Source organism: Battus philenor, unplaced genomic scaffold, assembly GCF_028537555.1.
Source record: "Battus philenor isolate CCGP_79_NKW_IND1 unplaced genomic scaffold, ilBatPhil1.0.hap1 SCAF_21, whole genome shotgun sequence".
Lineage (NCBI taxonomy): Eukaryota > Metazoa > Arthropoda > Insecta > Lepidoptera > Papilionidae > Battus > Battus philenor.
The window spans coordinates 6375608-6391411 of record NW_027181684.1 but is presented as its reverse complement, the minus strand read 5'-3'; the positions used below and the strand labels follow the sequence as shown (position 1 = coordinate 6391411).

The 15804-nt window shown below is 34.3% G+C and overlaps 2 protein-coding genes across 3 annotated transcripts in view; both read left to right on the top strand.

Moving 5' to 3' along the window:
* Positions 1-1690: 1690 nt before the first annotated feature.
* Positions 1691-7776, top strand: LOC137923475 (odorant receptor 4-like). The gene is made up of 6 exons (XM_068766734.1): positions 1691-2165; positions 3194-3503; positions 3865-3961; positions 6166-6276; positions 7022-7198; positions 7714-7776. The coding sequence occupies exons 1-6, from the start codon at positions 1715-1717 to the stop codon at positions 7774-7776; spliced, it is 1209 nt and encodes a 402-aa protein (XP_068622835.1). The 5' UTR covers positions 1691-1714.
* A 5599-nt stretch (positions 7777-13375) lies between these two features.
* The window catches only part of Dhc64C (dynein heavy chain, cytoplasmic), a 52893-nt gene continuing 50464 nt past the window's right edge, over positions 13376-15804 (top strand). For both annotated transcript variants that reach the window (XM_068766782.1, XM_068766783.1), the window contains exons 1-6: positions 13376-13682; positions 13766-13836; positions 14179-14381; positions 14722-14859; positions 15173-15290; positions 15369-15482. In XM_068766782.1, coding sequence (XP_068622883.1) covers positions 13442-13682; positions 13766-13836; positions 14179-14381; positions 14722-14859; positions 15173-15290; positions 15369-15482 — 885 coding nt within the window. In that variant the 5' untranslated portion in view covers positions 13376-13441. The remainder of the gene's footprint in view (positions 13683-13765; positions 13837-14178; positions 14382-14721; positions 14860-15172; positions 15291-15368; positions 15483-15804) is intronic.

The window sequence follows — 15804 nt, the reverse complement described above, 5'->3', positions numbered from 1 at the left end:
GGCCGGATCACTGATCCGGAAGGGTCCACCAAACTCGCCCCTGCAGACTCGCCACAACCACCATCATCTCAACATTTTTATCTTTAATATATCTCTCGATATACATCATCATATAATATCAATCAATCTACCACTACTACTAACCAACCGTCATCGTGCAAGAATCTTACTACGTGAGGCCTGTGACCGTTTAATTACCAATAGGTCAAAGCATAATACGGCTCCATCTTTGCACTTCTCACACGCGCTCTCCGTGCGCCAACACATACTTCACCAACGCATGTTGGTTTCTCCTCCGCACCCGCACACTTCGTGCGCCAACACATGCCTCAACAACGCATCTCCTCTTTATCTGTCATCAAAAAATTAAAAATAGAATAGCGACAACACATTGTCAGGGTGACAAAAGAGATTTAATACATTTAATTGCACTAACCACGCGTCCGAAAAATCGCTCTTTTTCGCAACAACCAAACCATGACGTATGCTGGATGATGGCTTCGTTGAATTTTGGCCACTACCTCAGAAGCTTCTTTAGAGCTGTTTGCATACACTCGATCATTTTGTTTGTTGTAGCGCTCGTCGACTGTAAAAGTTTTTTCATCGGTAAAGAGAAATTTTCTGTTTTTCATCCGCGTATCGAAGTAACAGCTGTATTGATTTTTTGACTCTATTTTGTTTTAGTGCCTAGTTTAAGATATGCTCTGTGTATCTCCGGTAACCCCTAGACCTAAGTTTTTTTTTGGTAATCAGAGAAAGTGTCCTCGGTAGTATTCTCGTTTCTCTTGAAAGGATTTTTTGTTTTCTTGTGGGATTTCGACGAATTCTGGCCTTGACTACATTAACGGCCACGTTCGCTCGAATAGATCGCGGTCGGCCGTATCTCTCAAGGTCATCAACAGACATGGTTTCAGTGTGCCTTTGGATGCTACGATACACAAACATTCGGCTTATCCCTAGCATTTTCAATGTATCAAAAATGTCGGTTATCTCCTTACCTATTTTGTACAGTGCAATTGCTGCAATCCTATTATCTTTAGTGGCCAACTTTAATTTCAAAACATATAATTTCTTAAGAAAAAACATACAATAATGGCGTCAAAAAAATCTATATTTTTTTGACGCCATTATTGTTGAAGCTAATGTTCGAAATTCAAATTAATGTTTTTTTTTAAATGTATGTAAACATCCAGTAACAGAATTTATGGTAACTACTTAGTCTAGCCATAAATTCTATGTATATAAATTTTTTGCAGACGCTAACCACTTTAAAGCAAGTAAAAAATAAAAAGGTATACGTTGAAACTTAATTTAATTAAAAATATATATTAAGCCAATAAGTATGTGAAAAAATTCTGAAATTAAAATTTTCGTATGATGCAGAAAATTTTTATTTATAACTAAAAAAAACTTTTGAATTACTTTTCGTTAGGCAGATGGCGGCTATGGTAAATAGCGCACGTGACGCATGTTCTTACCTTTTCACTTTACCGAGTCCTGTCCTCGTAACTCTCATTAAAACAAATAAAAAAAAAACAAGCTGAAAATATTAGAGTCATTACCGACTTTACGTACTAGTTGACACTTTTCTTTACAAAACTTCTTTAACTTAAATTACTTTACAAATTTATTTGATGACTACTTGATTGTATACCGTTCTTCATTATTGCTGATACCGTCGACATTGTACGTTAGGCTGCGGAAAGTATTCAACATGAGCGATTACAAAATTTTAAAGTCATTTTGTAGGAAAATTTATTTTGTCGGTTCGGGAAATTTTTGGTATGAACAGAGCATTGGCGATGACAACAAACTGCTTTATAAAACCTATATATGTACCTTGTTTTTTATGTACGGGTTTATGACGCTGTTGGAAATTGCCGCAGCCGTGATAGGTACCTTACCTAAAGACGAAAAAAATGACTCAGTTGCATTTGCAGTAAGCCATACCGTTGTTATGATAAAAATATTTTCTGTCATTTACAACAAGAGACTCATTCGAAAGTTAAATTACGATATGGTTCATGTTTGTCAAGAGTACGAGGACGAACTTTTGCAGAAAGAGAAATATTTTACAATAAAAATTAATGTGATCGCGTATTTTGTCGCCGTGTATGGTTCAGCGGCATGTTTTATTTTTGAAGGATTAAGGAAAATGAAAGAGGGTAAGTTATATTAAATCAACATATATTTGTCGAACAAAGTTGAAAGAGCCCTCTATCAACTGCGCCTTTATAAGAAAATTGTATAGATGATATTAATGGTTGTCAAATATTTCAAGAATTTTTCAAGTTTACAATAGGTTGCTACAGAGCTATCGAAACTGCTATACTATGCCTTAGTTTACCTTAAGCTCCCCTCACCCCCCCCCCTCCTCGCGGTACACGGTACGTTTCATAATTCATAATGCTCTAATTCACTGTTGGTTTCTAGATTTGTTACATTAATAGTAAAAATTTAGAACTAAAGTCTATTCGAGCAACTAAAAATCACTACTAAGGCTCTCTATTGTCGGCTCCAAACGAGTTCTTGACAGTTTTTATACACTGCCAAAAAGATGAGCTATAGCTTGGACAAACTGATCGATACCGACGAAGTAGAGTACAAACGAGTGCATAAACGTAGCGCAGGATCCGTTCAATCACCACCACACTTGACACCAAATGTTGGCCATCTGTACTGCGTAGTGATGACGTCACATCATATGGCAGAAGTTGGCGAGAGAAGGTTACGTCTCTCAGAATGAAGGAGAATGTCGTAAGAAGGAAATACAATTTTCAGACATTGTTCCCATGTCCACGTCCAACAACAAAATCATTTTGTAACAAAAACTAAAAAAATTAAATCAGTTAAAAATTAAGGTAGTACATAAATAGGAAAAATAAACGTAAGAGCATCTGGACGCGTCTACGTTATACAATCGACGATTGTAAACTGACGTTTTACTTTTGTAAACACATTTTAACCTAACCACAAAAGATGGGTTGTGCATTATTATAACTCAGATCGACGAAAATATCACATTTTTAATACATGAAATTGATATCGAACTCTCATAAAAATAAAAAATGTTAGTCATCTATAATGGTTTTTTCAAATCATATTTTATGAAAATATATTTGAAAATTCATGTTGGCAGTCCTTTATAGTAAGGATAAGGCTAAGTAATAGTAAATTTTTTTTTTCGTTTCAGGGTCACATTTTATAACAGTAGTGACTTATTATCCTTCTTTTGAAGATAACTCGTATGTTGCTTCGATATTTCGTATTTACAGTACAATCGTACTACTCATGATGTTGATGACAATGATTGTGTCCGTTGATACCTTCACTATGGTTAATCTTATAATGTATAAATACAAGATAATTACGTTGAGGAAATATTTTGAAAACTTGAGCGCACAATTTAACGAAATTAACGAAAGCGGAGATCAGAGATTTGCAATCGAAATGTTAACTAAAGGTTTAATAAAAGGTTTTAAGATGCATACGGAGCTATTAAGGTAAAAAAAAATAATGAAAGATTTAATTTAATTCTTGTTTTGTTTCTGTTGCAATTTAAAAACAAACAATATTTATTCTCTCTGCTATGATTCTTGATCTCAAAGGTGAAACGTGTAAGCTTATCCTCATTAGAGGATTTACAAATATCGATATACACACGAATAAAGGACTTAACTCCCTCAACTAACGTAGTATTTGCTAAAACATGATGAAATATTAATAATTAAAGCACACAATTTCGTTACCCATTTCACATGAACGGTGTTATTAAACATCAAAGTCACTCAACACTTTTAGATTAACTTAATAATGTAAGAAAATTATTTTGACACTAAATATCGTTAAATACTTTATTTTTAGAATTTTGAGAGTCATCGACCAAGCTTTTGGAATAGTGATATCACTGCAGCTATGCCAAAGTTCCGGGTCAGCTATATCCTTATTACTTCAAATTGCTGTAAGTTCAAGTTGCATAAATTAAATTTCTTAATAGAATTACATTACTAAAAATTCATTACCGAAAAGTTATAAAAAATGCGGATACATAACAAATCAAACAAAGACTTTAGAAGTCATTTTATTTTCAATATAGCGCCGAAGAATTATTTGTTTTAGTTATTTATTTCTCTGTCTGTTTATTTGTTTAAAAAGTTTATTTGTTAATTCATTCGTTTATTTATTTGTCTACTTATTTATTTAGATCATTCAGCGGCTGTTACAAAAAAATATGATGAACATCATTAAGTGGACATAGTTGTACAACGAAGTCTTTATGAAAATAATAATATAAAATCGTTTATAATAAAAATAATTGAATGATGGTTATTAACAATGCAAATACAATTCATAATAATTTTTATACAATGTCTGAATTTAAGAATAAGAAAATAAATCAATTAAGAATCAATTTCAGTTATATACATAAAATGAAAATGATTGTTATTGTGTTAACTGCATTGACGGAATAATGCTTCAATTGTTTTAATAAATATTTCTTATTTAAAGAAAAATCACTATGTATTTTTTTCTTCCGTGCCTATGTATGACTGTTTTTTCCTCTTTTTAGCGCTTTCTCGTGCCGTACACGTAGGCTATCATTAGGACACTCTAGATTATCGATGCTGTTGATCCGAACAGCGTTGATACTCATCTTGAACCGAATCCTGAAGTTCAAATCTTTCTATTTAGTCTTTGGCGAATTTAGATTTCTCCGTTATTACCTGTAGAAGATGGTATTTCTCGCTACGCAATGCATAATTAATGTATTGCACCTTGGTATTATTAATGTGTTAAAAATGTTCTTTTTCTTATAAACTTTCTGAACACTGTTTTTGGGTATTCTTTACTTACTAAGAAAGGGACTAATATGTAGCTACAACACAACTACCACCGTTAATCTACTCTATACGTGTTTCACCCCTCCACGGAGCATCCTCAGGAGATATTAGACCGTACGGTCCGTTACCGGACGGTCTAACATGTGTGTGTTTCGCATTGTTTATCGCACGCGCATTTATCAGCGGGCTGGCGGGCGATGCACTTCATTGCACGACTACTGCTACATAGTGGAAGTAGCTATATATTAGTAAGAAAAGGACCAATATTTAGCCACTTCCGCACATGCAGTAGTAGTCGTGCAACAAAGTGCACCGCCCGCCAGCCCGTTGATAAACACGTATGCGGCAAACAATGCGAATCACACAACTGCCACCGCCAAATCACTCAACACGTGTTTTACCCCTCCACGGGACATCTTCAGGAGTTATACTACACCGATTAGTGCCACTCTGTAGGCTATTTGACTCGGTGTTTGACTAAATATTGGTCCTTTTCTTACTTAGGATGGACTTCCGCAAGGTTTCCTGATTCCATTAACTATATATTAGTCTCTTTCTTAGTTAGGATGGACCTCCGCGAGGTAACGCATGATTCTATTACATACTCTATGCTTTCACAACCTGCGGATGTCAGGATACTTACTACATAATTCCACAACGTACAAAAGAAATGTTAATACTTCGTACTATATGAGACGTACCCTGGTAGAGATTTAAATATATTTATTAAACCGTTCAATGTTCACACGTTTATTAAACCTTAATCGAGAGAAATGTGTAGCTACTAAAACATTACAAGATCTTTTGTAATCAACGCGATCCTTTAATGGATAATCTAGCCAGAGTTTTAGTCTTTATTGACATATGGTGCAAGGTTACCCGAAAAAAAAGATTTTTTTTCTACAATTGCACTTATTAACAGAAATTCTATCCCCGCCTTGTTGCATAGCATTCATTCCCGGAACTCGTTTTAGTAATCGAGGTACAGCTACGAAAGCAATCCGAACATTGCGTTCATTAGTCAGTCTCCCAAAATGCAGCGGCGCGTAACTTCAATTTGTACAAACAAAACCATTTGTCCCGTGTTTGTCGCGTATCTGAATCATTATTTAAAATATTCTATTTTTATTACTTTTGTGTACCTTTAACATTGAATAAATTTGACCGAAAGAGTTTGTGCTTTAAAACTTAATTTAAATGAATAAATATATACAAAACATACAAAACCAACAACGATGACGACGGTCTTACAGCTAGGCACCACGAAACTTTCAATTTCATCCTAAACACCTTTGACGCCGGTATCATTTGCACTTATTTTCAGCTTGCAGAAAAATTAACATTCATGGCTAATTTGAAGATAATTTTTTTTGTCATCGCTTTATTCTTTCTTTTGGGACGTTTTCTTTGCAATGCGGGAGAAATAACATACCAGGTTTGTGTTTTTAAGAGTTTATTCAACCGGTTATCGAAAGATGACATTTTTATTTTCTTGTGTTTAATAAATAAACATTGTCCTTAGATTTTAGCGTATATTAGTTAATTAATCATCTTGAACCAAACAAAAGAAATTGTGGCCTAGAGCCACTCAGAGCGCCATTTCATATTTTACACCCGTCGAGCACTTTCTCTTATCGGAGCATTTTTGTACTGGGATCAATAAATTATTAATATTCATATATTGAATTAAAAAAATAATTTAAAAAAGCATCTCAATTTTTTTGCACTTTTATGAATGTATATAAGATTGCTAATTGGTGTAAATGCTTTAAATGAGTAGGAATATATTTGCTGTTAATTAATGTATGGTACACTGTATCCAAAAATAAATGCTTTCAGAAGTATAACGTAATAGTAATGTATGTAACATAATATAGGAAAAAGCGTTTACAAAATTGGGATTACTACATATTAAAATTAATTATTTTTTAATATCTGTCCCTCTAGACTCGTCACTACCACAAATTATTGGCATACCGTATTCCATTACAAAATTTTAATGAATGTAATATATTTTATAGTTTTACTGTAAAAGCTTTAATGCTTTTTGGTGATCAATCACCCTGCATCTATAGATTTTCCGTAAATTAGTTAATAGTCTCAGTGCCGGTTTTACGAACGGACACATCAAATTCGATGCAGTGAATGATAGAGAAAGTAACATGTTTTTTTCTCCGTAGGCTGCGCTTTTAGCAGACTCCATTTTTTACTGCGGTTGGCACGCTTGTTCTGGGAAACACCAATTGAAAGGGAAAAAAATTGGACCGCTTGTGCTATTCGCGTACACACAAGCGCAAAAACCACTTATTCTTAAAGCATTTAAGATGATTGAACTCACACACCGAACATATTTAATGGTAAACTTATTATAATTAGTATTTCTTGGATAAAGGTAATTTACTGAAATGGTATTAGTTCTGTGGGACCACCTGACTACAAAGGTAAGTAGTTAATGCCGTGTAATTGTATTTACAGAATTAAATTCTATTTATTTAGATTATTATCCTAAAAGTATTATTTACAGTGCCCAATCGTGTATGTCATGAAAAGAATAACAGAATAGCCCATTTTGATAGAAACTAGAATCTAATCGCTAAAACAAAGACTTCATCCGCTGGCGGACTCTAAAAGAAACATCCTGTCTCCATAGACCGTATGCCTCACCTGGATGAAAAAACACAGTTTTAAACGCAATAAATAGTACCTATAGTGATATAAGCGAAATGACAACAGATATACATCATTTGCCAATAAAAAAAGATAACCAAACACAAACTCAACACAATATAATGTTATTATATTCGTTACCTATTATAATTAAAAATATAAGATATTTTTTAATTATTTATTGACGAGAATGTTCTAATTTCAGGTTATAAAAGGAACTTATTCAGTCTTCACCTTGTTTAATTCTCAAAACTCTAATTCTTATTAGATACACACAATTAAAAAAATGTTTAATCATTATGTAGAGGCAATATTAGCATTTACTAAATTTTTTAAGTTGCCTTAGATAGATTTTGTGAAGCTTTGAAGATTGTAATTTTGACGTTTAATATTTAATAAAGATTAAAATTCCTGAGAACTCAATATTTTTAAATTGAAATTATACCTATTTATACAATTAGTGTATTTTATAGATAGCTTTCGAACAGATCCTGTGGGACAGACACGACTAACTAATAACATGTTCTTTAGAAACTTGATTCACAGCGGAGAATGTTTTTGTTTGTTATGGACATGTTTTATCAATTAATTTACGAAATTAATGTAGAGAATGTTTAAAAAACAACCATACCGACACCCTCCATTCCTGACCGTTGAGAGTGAAAAAAATTTAATAAAAGCACGAGCAAAAGGTAAGGATGTAAAGATATTCTGGGTGATAGGGCTCATGGGAAAGGAGGTCAACAAAAGGACAGACCAGTTTGATACGTGTCTGGTCCAGATACTCACATGGCTAGGGATACTCTCCGAGTATCTACACAGGTTTAAGCTCAAGGAGAGTCCCTGTTGCATCTGTGACCCAAAGGTCCACCTCCACCTGGTCTACCAGACCATAGTGCACATTATTGCCGACTTTCATGTGTTTAGAAGACTCCGCTTTGATCTAGAAGTGGAAATGGGTAAAAAAATAGATGATGAAAGTGTCACGTCCCTCATGGGCGACAACAAGTGTCTTCTTTGCAAACGGGTAGTGCAGCGGACCATCAACAAAAATAAAACTAAAGAATGAAAATAAATGGTCAGGTAAAGCCCGTCTACAAGATAAATATTTAAAAAAATGTCGCGAAATACGCGATTTTTCGGACACGTGGTTAGTGCAATTAAATGTATTAAACCTCTTTTGTCACCCTGACAATGTGTTATCGCCATGCGAGTTTTACTTTTTTTAATATGTCAGATCATGTCAAGATGCAAAAAAGGATGAAGACCGAATTTATATTTGGAGGACGGAATGTTATTGGAAGGACCGAATTTATATTCCGGAGGACGAAATGTTATTCGAAGGACCGAATGTTATTCGGAAAGACGGAGCGAGTATTTTTCAGGATAAAGAGGAGGTGCGTTGGTGAGGCATGTGTTGGCGCACGGAGTACGCGCGTGCAAAGAAGAATACGACATGGTTTGGTGAGGCACGTGTTGGCGCACGGAGTGCGTACGTACAAAGGAGAATATGACATGCGCTGGTGAGGCATGTGTTGGCGCACGGAGTGCGCGCGTGAGAAGTACAAAGGTGGAGCCGTGTGTGAGGCCTCACGTTGTAAGATTTTTGCACGATGACGGTTGGTTAGTAGTAGTGGTAGATTGATTGGTATTATATGATGATGTATATCGAGAGATATATTAAAGACCATGTTGAGATGATGGTGGCTGTGGCGAGTCTGCCAGCCTAGGACGACGGGCCTACCTGATTTACACGGGAGCCGTGCCCCGGTTTCTGGGACTCCTGGGTGGATCTGGGTGTTTCGCGTAAATTAGTAGACATCAGTGACTGGAGCGTAGTTGGCAGCGGGTGTGCCCTTCCTGTGGGGGCCGTGCACCGGTTGGTGACTCCGGTGGTCGACCGTGTGTCAGTGCGGGATCGATTACAAGTGTTTACATGTATTGGGTCTCGATTTCTCTGTTTACATCAATGTGCCTTTGTAGCCAAATTGATTTTCTATTGGAACCTAAAGTTGAAATGCGAAGCAGATTGATTGTAGATTACACTATTTATGACAGTAGAGTCTTAGTGTAGTGTGTTATACAGTGTAATGTGCAAGGCAAAATATTGCTAATAAATAAAAGTAAAAAAAATGTAAATTAAAATTATCATGAAAATAAAAGAAGTTGTAAAAATAAACAAATATTACCAGGAATGTAGATGATGAAAAAGGGTGATGAATGAAAGAAGATTAGAAAGGAATCCTATCCTAGCCCTAGCGGTCGTGCGGTCGTCTTATTGATGAACGCTATTGTAAGCTAAGTAAAAATAAGTCAGCATTATGCTGTAGTAACGTTTTCTGAATAGTTCGAGCGGAAAAGTAAAGTAACACTGCACCCGACCCTTGCAGCGCGAACTTATTAATACCGTCGGGCTTCACGATCTTGTTTGTGAATATTGTTAAAATTGCTTCAGATACATAGGAGACCACAAACTGTTGTCATGTGAGGTATAATTAGTTTAAGATAACCGAGGAACTTCATAAGTCTGTAATGAGAAAAAAATAAACCCATTTTTGTTCTATCTATATAAACAAAATGTTTTCGTCCGATGCCTAAATGTTACTTCGGTGACGTGTCTGTGCGCGAAAACGTCCACGTCTTCGGTCTGAATGTGTTTCGATATTTTTTGTGCAAGCGAAAAATATTCCCTGCCTTAGCTTAGGTATTGCAGAGGTCTTGGTCAGCCTTTGGCACCCTGCCACCACACAGCCGGCGAAGATGTAACATTCAACGGGCTTATAGCTTAATTCGTGATAAAAAAAGACACGTGATATTCAAGCTTAAAGTGCAAGGCAAACCAGAGAGTCCCTTAATTTTCATTCATATTTGCTTCGAAATTAACGATTAGAAATGCATCACCTACATCAAGCATCTTCCAACGTGATTATCAAGATTGCCTGCCAACCCTGTGTCTGTCCTACGCTGCTGCCTACTCCAGAAACATGAAACACACACTCAGCGATCACTTGTTCTGCGCTTTAAGTGGTTTATCTTGCATCAGATGAATATTCCAGATTGCTGGTTAATGTCAATTACTTTTGTTCTTCTGGGGTTTATTAATCATTCGATCTCGTAAGCCCAGTCCGTGGCTCGTTGAGCTACAGCGTACTTGTCAAAGAAGATCTTGCCAAAATATTTTAATCCATTGGGGTGGAAAGGTTCTCAAATGGCGACCGCGAGCCGGTATACGCAGTGTGGCCGAGACTTCTACTAGGTTAACTGTCGACACAGACAAGGTCACGGGAAGTCGCTGGATATGGGGAGCGTAAGGCTGGTCATGGTGGCGATCTTTGAGGAAAGCTATGCCTGGCAGTGAACGTCTATCAGCTGATATAATGATTATTTAAAGCATTAAAATTATAAGCAATGACATTTCTTTATTTTAAGTCATTCACTTGGATATTTTAAGTTCACAATAATGAAAGAAAACCTTAAAACATTTCCGAAATCACACCATAAATAAAAGCTCCGGTGATTTATTACAAATGGAACGCTACACTACGCCAGCAGCACAAGCGCCCCGGCGCATTGCGGTCAAGCCAAAAAAGAATATTAACTTCTCTTTATTTAAAAGACAAAATTTATGTTACCTATATTTTAAATAAAATTAATTAACATAACGCAAAATAAAGTAGCAATACTTAGTAAACAAACCTATAGTTATTTGTAAATCAAAGTGAAATTATATATTATGCATTAAGCGTTTGAAGAAATTCTAATTTAAAGTTTTTTATTTTTTATTTTGTCTACGCATATAAAATATATATTCTTCCATTAAAAGACATGTATGTAGGGACATGCTATCCCGTGCGTGCTTGAAGCTGATGCATATAAACTTGAATCAGAGTTATAAAAGACTACTGGCAAAAAATAGATCTATCTACGTATTGCAGTAACCTAGCAATTTATTTGTTACTTGGAAAATATTAATCTTTTATAAAGATTAAGTTTTACTGTATGAACATGGTATGATAAGGGCAATGCTCTAAAACTGAACACAGCGGAATTTTGCAAAATCATCAACAATGATGAAGTATAGTAGCAAATTAATGAAGTAGGTTTTGTATAAAAGTAATAGAAAGTTTATAACACAAAAGTATAAACAAAGCAAAATTACATTGCAGGATTTTTAGTTCTTAAAAATATTACAATGTATTATTAATCTGCTAATCTTTAAACGACTATCAGCTTCATTCCTTGTACATAGAAATCCCTTAAAAATACATCTTCGTTACGTACTACATACATGCCTTGTGCCAGCTCGATTGTCAGTACTTCGCGAAGTTCAAAGGCCGAGGTAACGTACTATAACAATTACTTTAAAGTATTTAGGATATTGCCTTCTGCTTTGATGTAATGAAACCAGGAAGGTGGAAGTTGACTTATAAAATGTGAAAAGTAGCGTAGGTTACAATGATCCACAAGAAAATCAAACGAATCGATATTTCTAACATTGTAGTGTGTCTTTAAGTAGCGGGTGTAAAAGGATGACGTCAGGAACTCTAGCGACGTCGCTTTCAGTTCTGCATTTCGGAACGTTCAATGTTAAATGAGCGAGAAAGTCGCAACAAGTGTATTATAATCACGATAACCCAGTCAGCTTTTCTTGGAATGCTACTACACCCACAAGTGTATAAACCTAGTTCATCCTAACAGGTAATGGAAAGATGTTATCCTGGAGGTGAATCATACTTCAAGACCAGTTAAGTAGTTTGTATTTTAAGAACCAAGTGAATATAATTTTTAGAACAAAGGAATATTTTTTATTCTTAACGTATATACAAACATAGTTGACAAACAAAATTGATTGTTACTATTCAAGATAATGTCGGATATGAGATTTACTAATAAATGTAATAATTTCCAAATGATTCCTTATTCCTATTACTAAATAGGTCAGTAACCAAATGGTGATAATGGGTACCGTTCTATGCGGCGACAATATTATTTAAGGAAGACGTGATAATTCCTAAGAAAGCTGTTACTGGACACCTAGTACATACGCACACCCTAGACTTTCGGGTAGTGCGAGTGTTGTTGCAGGCTATAGTTTAGAGCTTGCAACACTAAAGGAAGCAGCACAGGATGAAGGGTTTTAGGCAAGACAAAGAATTGGCGTAAAAACTTAAACGACATTTTGAGTCAACCCAGTGTACTATTGCAATTTTGAAACAGTCATTGGTCATGTTAACAGGGGTATTAAATATAACGAGGTTATATATTTTATATTATTTCTATGTTTTACACAGGATATTGATTATATTTCTTTAATTTATATTTCAATTATACATTATAATATGTTTGAAATTAGAACAGGAATTTATTGATAAAGTAGTGCTTTAACTAACAAAAATTTCCTTAAGTCATACATAATTAAATAATTGTTTCTATTTATAATTGTCATAATAAAACGTTTATTACAATTCGTAAATCTAATTTTTATACATTCTTGTTTTCTTTACTGTAAATCCTATGATATTGCAAATCATTATGGCCGAACTCATTTATTAAAGAATACGTAAGTATCAAGAACTTTTTTTTCCTATACTTATGGATAATATGCCACAGTTTGACAAATTTGACACATCTCCCAAAAAGTTAATGACTTTAGGTATTATTTTATCACTGAAAATTAAATAAGCTATATTCGAATGTTATAATAGTAATAATAGCTTTTTCTATAATATTTTTGAACACAGTTTTTCTAAGTATTACCTTTTGCTTTTTTCCCCGTTTATTGATTTTATGCAAAACCTATGGCAACATTAAATGGTGCGTCATAGCTCACCAAATTTTTCTTTCTCTTGTCAATAGCGTTGGGACTTCTTAGCATAGTTTGAACAGATTACATCAAATAATTGTTACAAATTTTTGAACAACCCGATTACATCATGGGTGACTCCCTAGATGGGAGCGAAAATGCCCCGGAGGCACAAAACGTTGTTGTAGTAGAATTTCAAGATTTTGCGAATTACCTGCGCAGAGCTGCAACGGTACTTTTACCTGAAGATGACATAGTTCCACCGGCACTTAACGCTGCTTTAGATGATAGAGTAAATCAAGATTGCATTCGCAAATTTATATCTGATCCACAAGTATCTTCTCTGTATGTACAGCGTTTCTCCTTAAAAGGTTTGTAATAAAAGTTATATATACCCACTTATTCAAAAATCTGGTTAAATAATTTCATCTTCGGCAAATAATTTTTTTTACAGAAGATGATAGTGAACAACCTACAGAAGGGGAAGAAGAAAAAGAAGCTGTTAACTATCATATCAGCAATGAAGTAAGTCTGCCCATACATACATTTTTGGTATTATATTTTTAAAGAAAACTCACAATCTTTATTTTATGCAAAATGAAATAACTATTCATAAAATTTCTGGATAACTACAGAAGGAAATCTCCCATGTTGATATGGTATTTGTTTCTATTATATTTGTTAGACAAAAGATAATAATAATAAATATAATTTCAACATTTTTCCCTAGTTTTCAGTTTTTTAGTCAACAGAACATTTTAAATTTTATTATAGCTGTAATTTATTTTTAAGTTTTACTTTGATATTCATGGTTTCATATTTCTATATAACAATATTGAAAAGTAAAAATGATATGTATTGGTTTAGGTTCATTTCACATCACCCAGAGTGGCAGCTTTTGTCTGCATCAAGCGTGGTGCAGTGATTGAAGCAGATAAATCCATCCATAGTCAGTTACGTCTGATCAATCTCTCAGATGGTTCACCTTATGAGACTCTCCATGCCTTCATTAGCAAAACAATGGCACCATTCTTCAAAAGCTATGTCAAAGAAAGTGGAAGAGCTGATAGGTAACATAATTTTTATATTTATTTAAGTTCATAATTTAAATTATTCCTATATCTCCTGTAACTTTCTGCATAGTTCATTCCAAACTCTTAAACTAGAGTATTGTACAAATCTCTTATAACAGCTCTTCAAAAATATGAAAATTAATAATTAAATCAAAAATGTAAAATAAATTATGATGTCATTTGCAATAAGTATAAAAAATTCTGAATACAATGTTTCTTCAAGATCATTTATAGATTGTTTAAGAAGTTTATCTATTTGCAAACTATTTTTATTTTAATTCTTATTGAATATTCATAAAAATCAAAATAACAGTCTTCAAATAAATGTATATCTTAGGGATGGAGACAAAATGGCACCATCAGTTGAAAAAAAAATAGCAGAACTGGAGATGGGCTTGCTTCATTTGCAACAAAATATTGATATTCCTGAAATCACACTTCCAGTACATCCTTTGGTTGCAACTGTCATAAAGAAGTGAGTAAATGATTTATATAATTTTAGTTTATAAATATAATTAGTATGTACAGTTATATAAGTTATACAATAATAAAGTTCATTGCAATTGTAATTTAAAGTGGTAATTAGAATGTAATCGAGATTTTCTAGATGGATTAAGTCCCTCAATTTCTAAATAGTACATCTGTAAAGGGAAAAGTAAACAAAAAGAAATTTTAGGTTTTTGAATAGCAGAGAACCGCAAACACCTCAAATGTGAACTTTTTACCATACTTTTTTGTGTTATTTTCTACTTATCTAAACCTTTATATTTAAATATTATTTTCAATAGAGCGGCTGATGAAGGTCGAAAACCTCGTGTTGCTGATTTTGGGGATAAAGTGGAAGACTCAACATTCCTGAACCAACTGCAGAATGGAGTCAACCGTTGGATTAAAGAAATACAAAAAGTATTTTCTAGCTCTTTTCTCAACTTTTCCTCAAAATATTATACCTCAATTTTTTTTTATTATACTATTGCTTTTTAGGTTACAAAATTAGACCGAGACCCATCAAATGGTACAGCTTTACAAGAAATATCATTTTGGCTAAATCTTGAACGCGCCCTTCATCGTATTCAAGAAAAACGTGAAAGCATTGAGGTGTGTTGGTTTTTAAATTATTCAATGAATTTCAGAAGATTTATATTAGTTTCTTCATTTTCTTTTCAACCGAGGCATAGGCCTTCCCTAAAGACCGCTACAACATAACCGGTGCTACTGCGCGTATCCAGCGACTCCCGCTATCTTAACTATGTCGTCAATCCACCTAGTAGGGGGTCTACCCAAGCTGCGTTAACCGGCTCGTCGTTGCCACTCGAGAACCTTTCGGCCCCAAAGGCCATCGGTTGCACGAGCGTTGTTCCTCGCCCACTGTCACTTTAGACGAGCAGTTCTTCGAGCTACATCGGTAATCTTGGTTCTT